This window comes from Loxodonta africana, chromosome 6 (genome assembly GCF_030014295.1).
Source record: "Loxodonta africana isolate mLoxAfr1 chromosome 6, mLoxAfr1.hap2, whole genome shotgun sequence".
Taxonomy (NCBI): domain Eukaryota; kingdom Metazoa; phylum Chordata; class Mammalia; order Proboscidea; family Elephantidae; genus Loxodonta; species Loxodonta africana.
This window is the reverse complement of record NC_087347.1, coordinates 42,828,016-42,842,805: the sequence shown is the minus strand read 5'-3', so window position 1 is coordinate 42,842,805 and position 14,790 is coordinate 42,828,016. Positions and strand designations below refer to the sequence as shown.

The 14,790-nt window shown below is 35.6% G+C and overlaps 1 protein-coding gene across 8 annotated transcripts in view; it reads left to right on the top strand.

Moving 5' to 3' along the window:
- The window catches only part of ABI2 (abl interactor 2), a 110,613-nt gene that overhangs the window by 64,380 nt on the left and 31,443 nt on the right, over nucleotides 1-14,790 (top strand). For 6 of the 8 annotated variants that reach the window (XM_064286780.1, XM_064286782.1, XM_064286781.1 and 3 more), the window contains exons 3-5: nucleotides 1,126-1,302; nucleotides 11,185-11,282; nucleotides 14,082-14,228. In XM_064286780.1, coding sequence (XP_064142850.1) covers nucleotides 1,126-1,302; nucleotides 11,185-11,282; nucleotides 14,082-14,228 — 422 coding nt within the window. The remainder of the gene's footprint in view (nucleotides 1-1,125; nucleotides 1,303-11,184; nucleotides 11,283-14,081; nucleotides 14,229-14,790) is intronic. The other 2 variants (XM_064286779.1, XM_010602396.3) reach the window with 1 other exon arrangement.

The following is a 14,790-nucleotide window of genomic DNA, read 5'->3' as shown; positions in this document are numbered from 1 at the left end:
TGATCAAGGCAGTATGGTGTTGGTGAAGGAATACACAAAGAGATCAGTGGAACAGAATATAGAGCCCGGAAATAGACCCACACAAATACAGTCAACTGATCTTTGACAAGGGAGCAAAGAAATTTCAATGGAGAGAAGATAGTCTTTTCAACAAATGGTGCTGGCACAACTGGACAAAAAAAAAAGCATCTAGACACAGACCTTACATCATTCACAAAATTTAACTCAAAATGGGCCATAGATCTATATATAAGATGCAAAACTATGCAGCTTCTGGAAGATAACATTGGAGAAAATCTAGGTGACCTTGGATTTGATGATTATTTTTTAGATATGACATCAAAAGCATAATCCATAAAACAAAAAATTGGTAAGTTGGGCTCCATTAAAATTAAAAACTTCTGCTCTAAAGGAACTGTTAAGAGAATAAAAAGAGAAGCTACAGACTGAGAAAAGATTTGCTAAACACATATATGGTAAAAGACTTGTTCCCAAAATACACAAAGAACTTTTAAAACTCTACAGTAAGAAAACACATTACCCAGTTGCAAAATGGGCAAGAGATTTGAACAGAATCTTTATCAGAGAAGATATACAGATAGTAAATAAGCATATGAAAAGATGGTCAGCGTCATATATCATTAGAAAATTGCAGTTGAACAACAGTGAGACCTATTAGATAAAACAAAACAATACCATAGCTCTTAGAATGGCTAAAATCCAAAATATGGAGACCAATAAATGCTGGCAAGGATGTGGAGCATAGGAACTCTCATTCACTGCTGGTGGGAATGCAAAATGGTACAGACACTTTGGAAGGCAGTCTGGCAATTTTGAAAAGCTAAATATAGGACCAATTTTTCTCTAAAACTAAAATTTCTCTAAAAAATAAAGTCCATTTAAAAAGTAGCAGGTATTCGGCCAGATTTGGCCTGTGAGTCATGGTTTGCCAGCTTCTGGTTTAACCTCAAAATGAAGAAATTCAGTAGTCCAAAAAGGAGTAAGTTTAGCAATTATAGGTGATAATCTGGATAGCAATGTTAAATCTCTGGCCATTTGTATTTTAATTTTTCTGGATATTAGAGCTGTACCATTTTTGTGTTGTTTTTATATTATATTTTGCAGACAGTTGACATTCATAAAGAAAAAGTTGCAAGAAGAGAAATTGGTATTTTGACTACCAATAAAAACACTTCAAGGACACATAAGATTATTGCTCCAGCCAACCTTGAACGACCAGTTCGTTACATTAGAAAACCTATTGACTATACAATTCTAGATGATATTGGCCATGGAGTAAAGGTAGGTGTACTTTTTGTCCAGCTTTTAAAAACAGTAACCCATAATGGAGCTAACTCTTTAGAAGATTAAATGTTTACCTTGCCTTTCTTAGCAGACCAAGTCTTGGCCCACTTGTGGCTCTGAGGATTCCTTGCTGCTCTAACGGTGTTATCCCTTTTGCTTTTTCTCAGTGTTGTGTTCTGAAGTTTTAAATCAGTCGTCTTGGAAGGAATTGCATCATTTAATCAGTTATGATAATACCTCGTCTAGGTCTGGTAAATAAGTGTGATGTAATCTTGCTAATCTTTTAATGATTTAATATGACTGATTAAAAAATAATTCAGTATGTTATTAAAATATTTACATTACCTTAAAAATTTATCAGCAGATTTTTGACATTAGTGTTTAGAAACAACATACATAAATAAACATGTACTTTGAATTTTCAAAAAATATTTTCATCTCAAGTCTTTGGGGTAATAATAGTGTAGATAAAACATATGAATTCATATTTCTGCTGCTTTTGAGTATATAGGTCATTATATATTTTGGCTATCTTTTAAAATGTACTTGAGTGCCTAGTATGTATACAAAGTACCATAATCAAAACTGAAAGGCATGTAAATTCATTTAAATTGGTGTTTGCACTTAAACTCTTCAAAGCTTCAGCCAAGTATTGAGTTATTTAAAGATTTACATCTGATCAGTAATTTTGAAGATAATGATTTATCAAATGTGACTTTGAATATAATATATGCCTAGGTGAAATTTAGTGCACAGTACAGTTTATGCAATTGACCTATTTTTGATATAAACATATTATACTATAATTAGAACTTATATAATAAATATATACTACTATTAATAATAATACTAATTGAAGCATTCTACACTATTATGGCTGGAAATTAGTTGAGATCTAAGTTTAATGTAGATCTAGGTAAAATAAAATGTACAGTGTAAATTTACTTTTTAAATCTCTTATTTTTCCTCATAGTTTTGATGTAAGTACTGTTACCTGGAATTTGATATTTAATTTTATAATTGATACCTACATGCGTTTAAATTGCTGTGCTAATTAGATCATGTTAAAATAAGATGTGTAATTCGATGGATAATTAATAACTGAAGTTTATTCTAACTTTGGAAAATCTTTTGAGATTTTTTCGAGGCAGACAGCTGCTAATAGAATATTTTAGGATGCTGCCAGAATCTTATGCCAGAAAAGCACATAGAATATAAAACATATTTGTGCTTGCCTACTTATATAATAAAAAGATGATCCCCCTCCCCCAGTTCTTGTTTAAATCCTCGAAGTAAAATGTTATTCAGTACTTCAGAACTCTGTATCCCCTTCATTTTTGGACTTTCAATGTTTAGGAGTCACAAATTTGAAGAAATCTTTATTAAAATTAAGTTTTTGAATAAAACAGTATCTTAAATAATTCATCAAAAAAAATCTCCTGTTCATGACACATTCTGCTTTAACCACTCTTTCTGTAATCTACTGAAACATTATTTTGTTAATGCTGAATGCTTAACTTGTTTTTTGTTTTCTTCCTTTCTCTTCACATCCTGAAGTTCCAACTAACCTTTCAATGCTTTTTTTCCTTACCCTTTTATTTGCTCCATTTATGCATTAAGTGGTTGCTTAGATTTAAGGTAAGAGATTCCAGGGCTGGATTTCCATTCTTTGTTCTTACGTAGAATATTACATATGGGGAGTGAAGACATATTTGGCACTTGGCCTTTTAAAACCAATAAGTAATCCTTCTTCTTATTTTTGTCATGCAACTTTATGGTGTATCTTCATGTTGTTTGAGGACAGATATTTTTATTTGTTTTGTTCACTGCTCTGTGCTCTGTACCTCGAACAGTGCCTGACACACATTAGGTACTTAGTAAATACATTGAATAAATGGTTATTTTGAAATATTAATATGTTTTGTGAAATTAAAATGCAGGTTACTTTGTCATAAAAATCTTAGTATGAAATAAAATGAATTGGATTTTTGTAAATGTAGAAATTTTGTTATGGATTGGAGGGCCAACTAATGTGCTTCATTTAACCCTCCCCCTGTGTAATAGCCTTTTTATTCTATAAATGGTGTGCTTTGTTATACACCTTGTGGTCAGTGTATCATTATCTCTTGACTCTTGATGAATGTAAAGAAATTGAGAAGCAGAAAATATTTAGCTTTTTGTTAAATTGCAGTATCGTATTTTCCAAAAAAAAATCAGTCCTTTTTTCAAATTGCTGTATAAAATATACATTTTAATATAAACTCTCTTTAAAAGTTTTTAAGCTAAGTATTTTATGCAAAACATCAAAAGTTCATGGTAGTGTTTAACAAAATACAAGTTAAGAATTGGATAATATTTCTTCTTGTGATTAATTCTGATAACATTTTAATGTTTTTATAGGATTAGTGGTAAAAGAAATTCAACTATATTCAAGAAGCCTATCAATAGAATAGTAGTAAATTTATACTCACCACACTTAGCATGTGCTTTTTTCTTAGCCAAATTTTATGATTTTTCTTTTTAAATATATATTCTTTTCCACCTAAAACTTGTTGTTTGCATGTCTGTAGTGTAGGAAGTTATAACCAGAAGATAAAATGACTGGGATCTGAATCCTTTAACTCGTGTCTCTTAGTTTCCTACAGCTTCTGTAACAAAATACCACAAAATAAGTGGCTTATAAAAACAGAAATTTATTCTCACAGTTCTGAAGGCCAGAAGCCCAAATCAGCATATTAGCCGTGTTGATTCCTTCTGAGGACCCTGAGAGAGGAACCGTTCATGCCTTTCCTAGCTTTGTGTAGCTGTCAGCATTCCTTGGCTTGTGGATGCATCCTCACGTGGCATCTCCCCCCCTCTGATTCTGTGTCTCTTCTCCTCTTGCAAGACCACTCAGTTGGGATTAGGGCCCACTCTATCTCAGTATGACCACATGTTAGCTGATAAGCTCTTCAAAGGTCATGTTCACAGGTACCAGGGGTGAGGAGTTCAACATATCTCTTGGGGAGGCAGGGGACACAATTTTATCCATAACAACTAGCTACAACCCATGGCCACAGATAGTTGAGCAGGTTCAAGGGAGAGAGATCTGACGAGATAAGCTAGGCAGATGTACTCATGGTGTTATTAACTAGAGTGTTGGCTCCAAACCCTCAGTCTTGTTGAGTGAGGCTTTACCATGTGGAGCTGTGAGAGGATTTCTTTTGCTTAAAATAGGTAGGTTTCAGTGAGCTAGACCAAAAGTGGGCTATGTGGCTGCCTTGGCTCTTTTCCCCCCAAAGTCAATATTCAAATTTTGGCTAACGACGTGTTACCTGCAAAGTGATAGGAAGTGCACAGAAAGATTAAAGAAAAAACATGGAAATGGATAAAATTCTTTTCCCCGTAAAGTTCAGATCACCCTTCCTAAGCTTCACTACTTTATGTTCATTTTCTCTGAACCCTGCTATGATTCTTGACCTCCTGGGTTTAGAATCTGTTCCCAGTGGGAGATAGACCAAGCTGAGTGGGAAGTGAAAGGCCCTAATAAAGGATGTAATGAGGAGACATCACACTTAGATAAGAGCTTAATATCTTTGCACCAAAAAGCTTCATTCTTGAGTACTGTGGCTCTCTATGGGTGTTTTTGCTATTTAGTGGTGGAGTTGGCAGGTTGAATTTTTAACAGTTGATGTAGCATGCTCTGGTCGTGTTTAATGGTTCTTTTTATCTGAAAGCTAAGCTAATTGTTATTTCTTCAGTCAGCTGAGGAGAACAAGTTAGAGTTTAATTCATAAGACCTTTTTAAGCAGTGTGGTGATATTTTTACAATAAAGGGCAATGGATATAATGCCAGATTGGAGATGTTTTAGTATATTCCTGAGCCTGTATAAAAGTGGGATGTACCTTTGTGAGCTGGGGTACCGTTTTATCGCACTTCGTTTTAGTAATGAGAAGAGTTCAGAAACCCTGTTACTGAGATCAGTATGATGCATTTGATACGAACTTTCCCACTGATGAAAATTTTGCTTGTGATTTTGAAGACCCTGTTAAAAATCGGGGGTCCTAATGGCACAGTGGTTAAGAACTCAGCTGCTAACCAAATGGTTGGCAGTTAAAAATGGGCTAACATATTTACTTGAGTGCTGTCTTTAACAAGTGTTTGTCATTTCCTACAGAAGTATGATAAAATGCCTCTCATGTTCCTGTCTTTCATGAAGAGCTGAGGGTTCGTTTTTAATCATGCCTTTAATACAACACTTGGAGGAAAAAGTGTAATAACAGCAACACTTGAGAGACCCACCTGTTTTTGCCTATCACTTCCAGTCTTGAGCCATCAGTTCTATTTTGGCAAAAGCCAGTTGTCAGAAACTTTACAAAATCAAGCAAAAATCTGTCCATCTTCATTCCTCTTATTTTCTATTACCTTTTCTTTACCTGTTTCCCCTCTTGTACCCAGTTTCTTATCCCTTATTTCTCGCCTGTCAAAAACTACCAGAATTTTTACGCCTGTCCTGAATTCATACTCTAATTCCTGGTTTCAGCTTTGATTTCTCTCAGGATACCTCTTGGTCTTTTTCCTGCTAGCCCTGATAGAGGAAGTATAAAATTGAAGTAGAGATATATATTCTGTGAGGAGTAGGGGTATACTCTGAGGAGAGGGATAGAGACTTCTAGGAGGCCAAAGGATTATGCACTGAAGGGCTAATGAGAAAAAATCTGGAGAGAATGAAGGCCCAAAGGTGCTTGACCACAACATTGCCCCTCGCAGCCACTCTACATACAGACACAATCTATATACACTCCTCCTCGGCTCTTTGTATATTTAAGTCCTACTCATTCTTAACTTATTAACATTCCAGCTCAGGTTTTTCTCTGTGAAACCTTGGCCAGCTGTTTCTTTCTGCATTGATATTCTTTTTTTTGGGGGGGGGGGCGGTAGGATTTCTATAGAATTTCTAGAAATTTCTTTTTATTTTAAAAATGAGTCTTATTTATTCCAAAATATTAAAAATTCTTTAAAAGCAGAAATCCTTTTATAGACCTTTATGTCCCCAGCTCCCCCTCTTTACCTTTCTCCTTATACTAGTAGTCTGGTAGGTGGTTGATAAATGGTGGCTATACCCCAGGTGGAGTTACAGAATACATTTGCCATGGTCACATTGCAGCAAGTCCTGTGAAGTGAGATATTTGTTAGTAGCAGAGGTGATTTCCTCTATGGACTAGAGATACCTGGCTGGTCAGCTTTATAAAAAGTGCCATAGTTCGGAGGGTTCTGGAAAATGCTGAGATTTGTAATGAACATTATATATTAAGGTTCAAGAAGCTATTGAATGTACCAAAAAGAATAGACCCGGAAAGGTGGGAGCACTACAGAAAAAATATTAAGGTGTAATAATTGGCCTGATGGGTGGTGTCGGCTGTAGAGCTCCCCAGAGCCTCAGAGACCAGGTTACTGTTTGGTTATAGAGGAAGTACACCTTCCTCCAGTGTTAATCCACAATCCTCAGTCAAGGACAGTGGAAAAGTATTTGAGCCATGGCCAGATGTAACCTTCATCACCTAATGAAATAGATCTCCTGTTTGGGGGATTTCCTCTGGGTAGGAAAAAAAAAAAAAAAGGAACTTCTCCTGTTGTAGTGCCTAGTATCTAATATCTTCACTTAACTCTCAATGATTACTTTCTCCTTTATGGAACGCCCCCTCACCCCCCCAAAAAAAGCCCACACAATCAAATTATTGTTGCAATCAGCCACCAGAGTTTCATTCCAAGGTCCCAAATAAAACTTTGAAAACTATAAGGAGTGCTGTCACTCATGATTCAGGGCCATTAACCACGCTTATGTGCCAAATGATGATTCTCATGTTTGTAATTTTAAAAAATGTTTCAAGTGCAGTTGGTATTATGAAGTGGCTGCAGTATTGCCTTGTTCACTTTGCCATTTTCTCCTATAGATCTCCCATAAAATAGTCTTTAGGCCCAGACTGGCCCATACTGGCTATTCAGTAATTAAAAAAAAAAAATTATTTTAGATTCAAAATATAGTTTCTTCACTTTAATTACAGTATAGATCCCACCTGTTACCCTATTATAAAGCATAAATTTTCTTAATTATTCCTGTTCGCTTCCCTTTTCTTGAAATTTTAAAATAAAACCAAAAAACAACCCCAATGCTGTTGAGATGATTCTGACTCATGACAACCCGCCCCATGTGTTACAGAGTAGGCTTTTCTTGGCAGTAATCTTTGGAAGCATATTCCCAGGCCTTTGTTCCACAGTGCCACTGGGTGAGTCAAACGGCGAACCTTTAGGTGAGTAGTCCGGTGCAAACCATTTACGCCACCCAATGACATTATCTAAAATCAGACGGAAGTATTTATATCCCTAGGAACTGTGGTGGCACAGGGGCTAAAGCGCTGTGCTGCCAACCAGAAGGTCGGCAGTTTGAACCCACCAGCTGCTCCATTGGAGAAGGATGTAGCAGGCTGCTTCCTTAAAGATTTATAGCTTTGTTTTTTTTTTTTAACCCTACAGGGTTGCTGTGAGTTGGAATCAACTTGATGGCAGTGGGTTTTTTTTTTTTTTTAATTTATATCCTGCATACCTTATTTATTATTTTATTTAGCATAGAAATATTTTTCACAAAGGAAAGCTGCTTTGAAGAATATTGAAAAACTCTTTTGTCATAACATAAAAGGTGGGTAAATAGCTGCTGTCGAGTTGAGTCTGACTCGTGGCAACCTTATGTACAATAGAACGAAATGTTGCCCAGTTTTGCATCATCCTCACAATCGCTAGTTTGGCAATCATGCCACTCCATCTCACCAAGGGTCTCCCTTGCCTTCCCTGGCCCTCTGCTTCACCAAATGTAATGTCCTCCTCCAGCAATTGATTCCTCCTGATGATGGGTCCAAAGCAAGTGAGTTGGACAATGTACTGTTGTGACTCCATAGGTTTTCACTGGCCAATTTTTGGAAGTAGATCACTAGGCCTTCCTCTTCTGTCTTAGTCTGGAAGCTCTGCTGAAATCTGTCTACATGTGTGAGTCTGTTGGTATTTGAGAGACCAGTAAGGTAGCTTCCATTGTCACAGCAACATGCTAGCCACCACAGTATAACATACTGACAGATGGTGGCAATATAAAGGTGGTATGGTATTTATCAGGGATGTTAAGTATTAATAAAAAGAATATAAAGTTATAGTTGGACATTTTACAGAAACTCTGATTTCTTAAGTGATTAAAATTATTTATCCAAATCCCATTAACCAAACAGATACGATCATTTGATGATTCTACAGATCATAAAATGTATCAGGCTTAACTTAAAGAAATGTCCACCAGATTTTAACTTATGTATTGTTTATATTGTTTTTTGGGTAGGTTCAAAAGACTTACAGAAGATACTGCAATTTAAACAAAAACACCTTACATACCAAAACCTAAAATCAGAGTTGGAAAGCTGTTTTCATGTATTTTAGCTATTCCATGTATAGAATAAAATTATCTTTTATTCTTTTTCTATCCCTGTTCCTTTTCCTTCCTGTTTTGAGCAAATTGATGTAGTTTAGTGTTTGGTTTACCTACTTCTACCTTATCACTTAAAGTAACTTTGGGTTTCATGTTGTTTAAGGTTGAGCTTAAAGGACTTGTGGTTACTGCTTTAAAAATCTTCTCGTATCGTAAATTAAAATTTACAGTTTTAAAAGCTATAGTTATTTGTCATAGGAGTCTTAAAATTTTCCCCAAATGTGGATTTTTTTTTAAACATCTGGCATTTTCATTTTAAGATATGATTAGTATACCCTCTGCTTATTGATGAGGGAAAGAGCAAGGATAAGTTTATCTTTATTCTTACTTGTTAATCATTTTGTTTTGTATTCATTGTTTAAAAGCAACAACAAAAGGATTACCGATGAATGCTTTACTTTAAAAAATACTGACATTTCAAAGGTGTCATTTGTCATTAAAGACTGTTTCAACATCACACGCAACTTGTTCACTGGGCTATTCTTTTGGAAGCTGTTTCTTGATGTATTATTTCTTTCCTATCCAGATAACAAGTAGAATTTTAGGATACTTTAAAAGTCCACCTAAGCCAGAGTTATATTGATAGCTTCAATACTTTGTACACTATTATGACTTTATTTCTTAAAATTTGTATTTTGAAATTATGAATTTATTCTAATTTCAATGGTTTAATGTCTTGCAGTTTTATTTTCAAGTATAATTTGAATACTGTAGATATTCTTACTGGAAAAGTTGAGATCTTTTTTTTTTTTTTTTTGAGCACAAAATAGGCTCAAATATGATCCTATATACTAGGGCTTCAAATTGGTTCAGTCATGGCCAATGAAATAAAATCGGAACAGACCCAATTTTTTAAAATTTGGGTGATCTGAAATGATAACCGGAACAGAAAAAATTACAGGTCAGAGCCCTGGAATGGGAGTGAAAAAGGTGCAGTGAGCCCTTTCAGGAGCCTGTTGAGTGAGATTGGATGATTGGCAGGACTGTGGAGAGTGATACACATTCATAGCAACACAGGTGGCCACTGTCTTTGAGCGGGGTACCACTGTTTCCGACTCTGCTCCAAATCTGACGGGCAAGAGATTGGTTGCTGTGCAATGCATATGCTGCCCTTGTTTTCTCAGAGGTAGATTAAGATTCCAGCAGGGCTTCGACTTGTAATTTTTCTCGTCCGGTTATTGTGTCAGTTCACCTAAATTTTGAAAATGCGGGTCTGTTCCAGTTTCTCTTCCTCAGCCGCGACTGAACCGGGAAGAACTGGTTCGAAGCCATGCTATATACCGAACATTAAATCTAACCCATTTTCATTGGTAGTCTCATACAGCTTGAAATTGGATTTCAACTACATTTGTAAATGATTTATCATAGCTTCTTAAGATATACAGATTTCTACGGCTTTCCTTCTTAAATGCTGATAGGTTCGTTTGGGGGCATCCATTGTCCAAATTACCCGTTTTTTTCTACACTTGAATTTTCAGTTGGGGGTAGACTAGTGAGTAGAGCCATGGGTCAGCTCTGACTTAGAACTATGTAATACCTCTTTCATGCCTAAATTAATCTTCATTTTGGGCCTGAGAGGGTCCAACTCCCACTGGAGCTGGGACAATGCCACTGGGCCCTGTGCTGCTCACAGTTGGATGGGATACCTCAGCCCTAACTTTCTGGTTCAGATGTTTAGGAACATGCCTGAGCTTCTAGCAGTTTTCAGGTAGGTGATTTCCTCATAAGAGAACATTAAAGAAGATTTATTTATAATTTAAAAAAACTAGAATTTTTCTCTCTATATTATACAATTTAACTTTATGTCCTCTAGTTACAATGGATTGTATGCATAGTTGCATATTTTGATTTGTGAAACATGTTTTATATGTTATAGTTGCTATTTAAAGAAAGCTATCTCAAAAATATCTATCTCAAAAAATATCTCAGAAAAAAGCTATTGGAATCCACTCGGTGGCACTGGGTTTTTGGGTTTTTTTATCTCAAAAATAAGGAATTGCTTAAATGCATTATTGTTTCTGATTGAATTCTTATTAAAATTAAAGTTTTTATAGTTACTCTACTGAATTTTAATTGAATGTAATATCAAATAGTCTAACCAGTGATCTGTTGGTGTGATGGCCTAATGGCAAATAAAGTCTTTGTACACAAGTTTATAATCATTGGAAAATCTCATGTTAGGAAGAGTCCTTTGAGTACAACTGTAGAATAATTGTAGAGTAGAAATTGCATATGAAATGCATGGCCTCTAATATTTTTCCATTTTAAGCCTTCCCTCCTCCTTTGTTAAATAGCATAACATTGTTTCCCAGAAGTGCCACATCGTTTTACTGCATACAAGTTAAGTTGAGGTTTCCTCAAAATTTTTTAGGTGAGTACCCAGAATATGAAGATGGGTGGGCTGCCGCGTACAACACCTCCAACTCAGAAGCCCCCCAGTCCTCCTATGTCAGGGAAAGGGACACTTGGGTGAGTATGTAACTAAGTAATAATTGAAAACCATTTCATGTAGTGAAAACTAAACACTACATATAGTTCAATTATTTTTGAATATTTGAAGGCAGAACATTTCCTTTCTAGGATTATCTTTTTTGTGTGTAACTTTCCATTTTCCTGAGAGAGCCATTTTATACTTTAAAAGAGTTTGGTTTTAGAAATTGTTTTTCTAGTGAATTTTAAATTTGAGGGAAAATTCTGGCCCAAGTTTGTGGCTTATTATAAATTGCTCTCTAATTTTAATTCTGATTTTTCCAGAAGTTTTTTAGAGTCTTATTACACTTGAATGGAAATTTACTGTTCTTCTGAAGAAGGCTGTGTAGATTATAAAGTTCTGTGTAACCTGTGTTGTTATGCGAATATTGAGCTTTATTTAGTTTGGTGATGCCGAATTTTGGGCTCCTGATTTGACTTTTGGCAAAAATGGTCAATTAATAGAAAAGCTTGCTTTTTAACTTATATAGCATCATGGTAGTTTATAGTGGTTATCACGATTGAGATTTGTGACCCAGTGGGTGGAATACAGCCCAGAAGCCAGATGATTAAAATTCTCATCTAGCTCTGTTGCTCACTCTGTGGTCTCACACAGTCAACCTCTCAGCATTTCAGTTTTTTCATCTGTAAAAGGGGGTAATAGTTGTCCTCTATCAACTTTTCAGGGACACTGTACCACAAATTGGATTTTTAAAAAATGTATCAGACGAAGACAAAATGCTTTGAGAACCATTGGCTTTATGGTTGATATCTTGACTTTGGCCCCCTCACCAAAAAAAAACCTACTCAAGCACTGTGGATCAGAACAGGACAAAGATGAGTTGGAATATAAAGGACGATAATGTTGGAAGAGATAACATTGGAAGAGGGAGGGAGACAAAAGAACAAAAGTGAATTACAGACAGGAATAGAATGGTTTTATTTGGGGTAGACAAAAAATTCTTGGAGAAGAACCTAGTGGATCAAGTGAGATTTGAACTTCAGGGTAGAATGTATAGATGACATGGTAGAGTATAACTGTGCCGGAGTGGGAGTAGAGAGATGAAGAGGAAGTATTTGTTTTATTTTCCTGTGGAACATGTACATTTTTATCATGTATAGTACCTAACAGATTTTGTTTGGTTTTAAATCAAGATTGTAGCAAGGTAACCCACTGTAGTCTGTTGTGAAGTAAAATTTTCTGTTGCTTTCAGATTTTGAGGATTGACTAATGTGCCAGTATTTTTTTCATGTGTATTAGCAAGGGTCTGCAGGATCCTTGGAGACCAGAATTGCTGAGCACCACAGAGCCAGTTGATGGTTACAGCCTGGCTTTCTCACATAGTCTTTGGCTGGCCACCGTGATTTGTTCTCTGCCCCCTAATTGTTTACCGTTTTCTTATCATTGCCTTCACGGTACAGTTCTCAGTTATCAACGAGTTTTTCCTTGGATAAACAGAACATTTTTATTGTCTAGGAAAAATTATCTGGAAATGAGACGTTTGGAAATGAATCAGTTTCCTATTTTATTGTTATATTTATAATTTCAGAGATGCCTAAACTTTTTAGTATTGTAAATCCAAAGTCTTAACATTTCTCTTTCTCTGACCCTATATCACATGCAGTGCGGCCTGTTTATTTTTAATTACTAATGTGTGTATGCATATATTTATGCAAGGAGTCTTTGAAGGTAGTAGAGTAGATGGGGTCATTGAAAGTGAACTCATCCAAAGTGAGTGAGCCATCACTCCAGTGGCCCAAGGGAACAATCTTTAAAGGACTCCTGGGAGTCTTTTGGGAAGTGAATCACTGAGAATACAAAAGTCAAATGAGCAACATCATTTTAGGAAAACTAAACTTTCGTTTTCACACCTTGAGGTGCCAGATTTTTATTGTTTCTCATTGTCAGTTTTATGTCAGTTGAGTATTTATCATTGTTCCAAAGAATTCTGGAAACTTTAAGATAGATGAGAACTAATTTAGTAATCACTATTATTCCAGTATGGATCCTATTTCCTATCATATTTCCTTCCTTACTCTTATCCTCTTCCTTTGAAAGGAAATTTTGAGAAAAAGAGGAAAATATATGTTAATAAAATCCAGTGTGGTTTGTACTTTACAGTTCAAAGTAAATGAAGTAGAAGGTCTTGGGTGGTCTTTATCTTTTTTCCTTTTCAATATTGAACTATGAGGAGGGTAATAGGAAAGAGGAATGAAGATGGAACTGGAGGGAGAAAGTAAGGTTGTGGAATGGAAGGAGATAAGGTTGAATTGTGTATTTCTGTGTTCAGGTATAGTGTAATTTCTATGTATTATATAGAAAGAGCAATGAGCTGTTACAGCTGATATTGATCATCACTGTGGGAGTTGTAGAGCCAAATTCTGGATTTGTTTAGCCTGGCTTTGAATATCTTTGGTTAGGGGAGAGGCATGAGGAGGATAATTGATGTATTTATGCAGTGCAGTTGGGAGACTTTGACATGGTACTAAAATAATTTGAACTTCTAAGAAAAAAGCAGGCCCTGGGAAACATTAAGTGGTGTGTTCTCTGAGAAGGAACGAACAAAATTGCATTAGCATGGGGAAATGAGGTTGGAGACTAAAAAATAACAATGCTCCTTAAAACCATAATGGTGGAGAAGTAATGCTTTAGGAAAGGCTGAAAATTGGTAGCTGGGTTATGTTAAAACACATTTTTCTATCTTTGATTACAAATTGTATTTCACTACTGGCAACTCTTTGAATTTATTGTGCCGAAATTTGCCTAATCACACAATACATACGCTCTTCTTTTTGTAGGCGGCACTCCCCCTATCGCACACTGGAGCCAGTGCGTCCTCCAGTGGTACCAAATGATTACGTACCTAGCCCAACCCGTAATATGGCTCCCTCGCAGCAGAGCCCTGTGAGGACAGCTTCTGTGAATCAAAGAAATCGAACTTACAGGTATTTTCTCTACCTCAGTGCAAACTGTGATGGTCATAGTACCATAATCTGCTCAAATAACTTCAGTTAAATCTCTTTCATTTTCCAAGCACTAAGTTCTTTTTCTCACTCTACTCCCCTAAACCTCATCTGATTTCCACCTCTCTCTCCTCATGTTCCGATGCAACTTTGAGCAGTCAAGAAGTTGAAAAAGGACAGACATATTAAATTGCAAACTTCTCTACAAGGTTTATAGTTTAGTTCACCTGAAAGAAAATTATGGACAAGATGTGGGAAATTTCAAGTTGTTTTTTGGTGGAACTTTACAGATGAAAAACTATACACAATAAAATATTAATATGAAATAATATATCAAGATATTACAGATTAAAATTAATCTGTTTAGGAAAATTATTTTTTCATTATAAAGAAGTATCTTCAGAGAGGCATTAAACTGGAGTATAAGAAGGTAATATTTATTGTGTGTTGAGCCCCAACATTTGTCACTTATATTTATGGGGAAATTTTTCATTTTTCCTCATTTCTTTAATGTGTGTATATTAAAAGATGGTCAAAACCAACT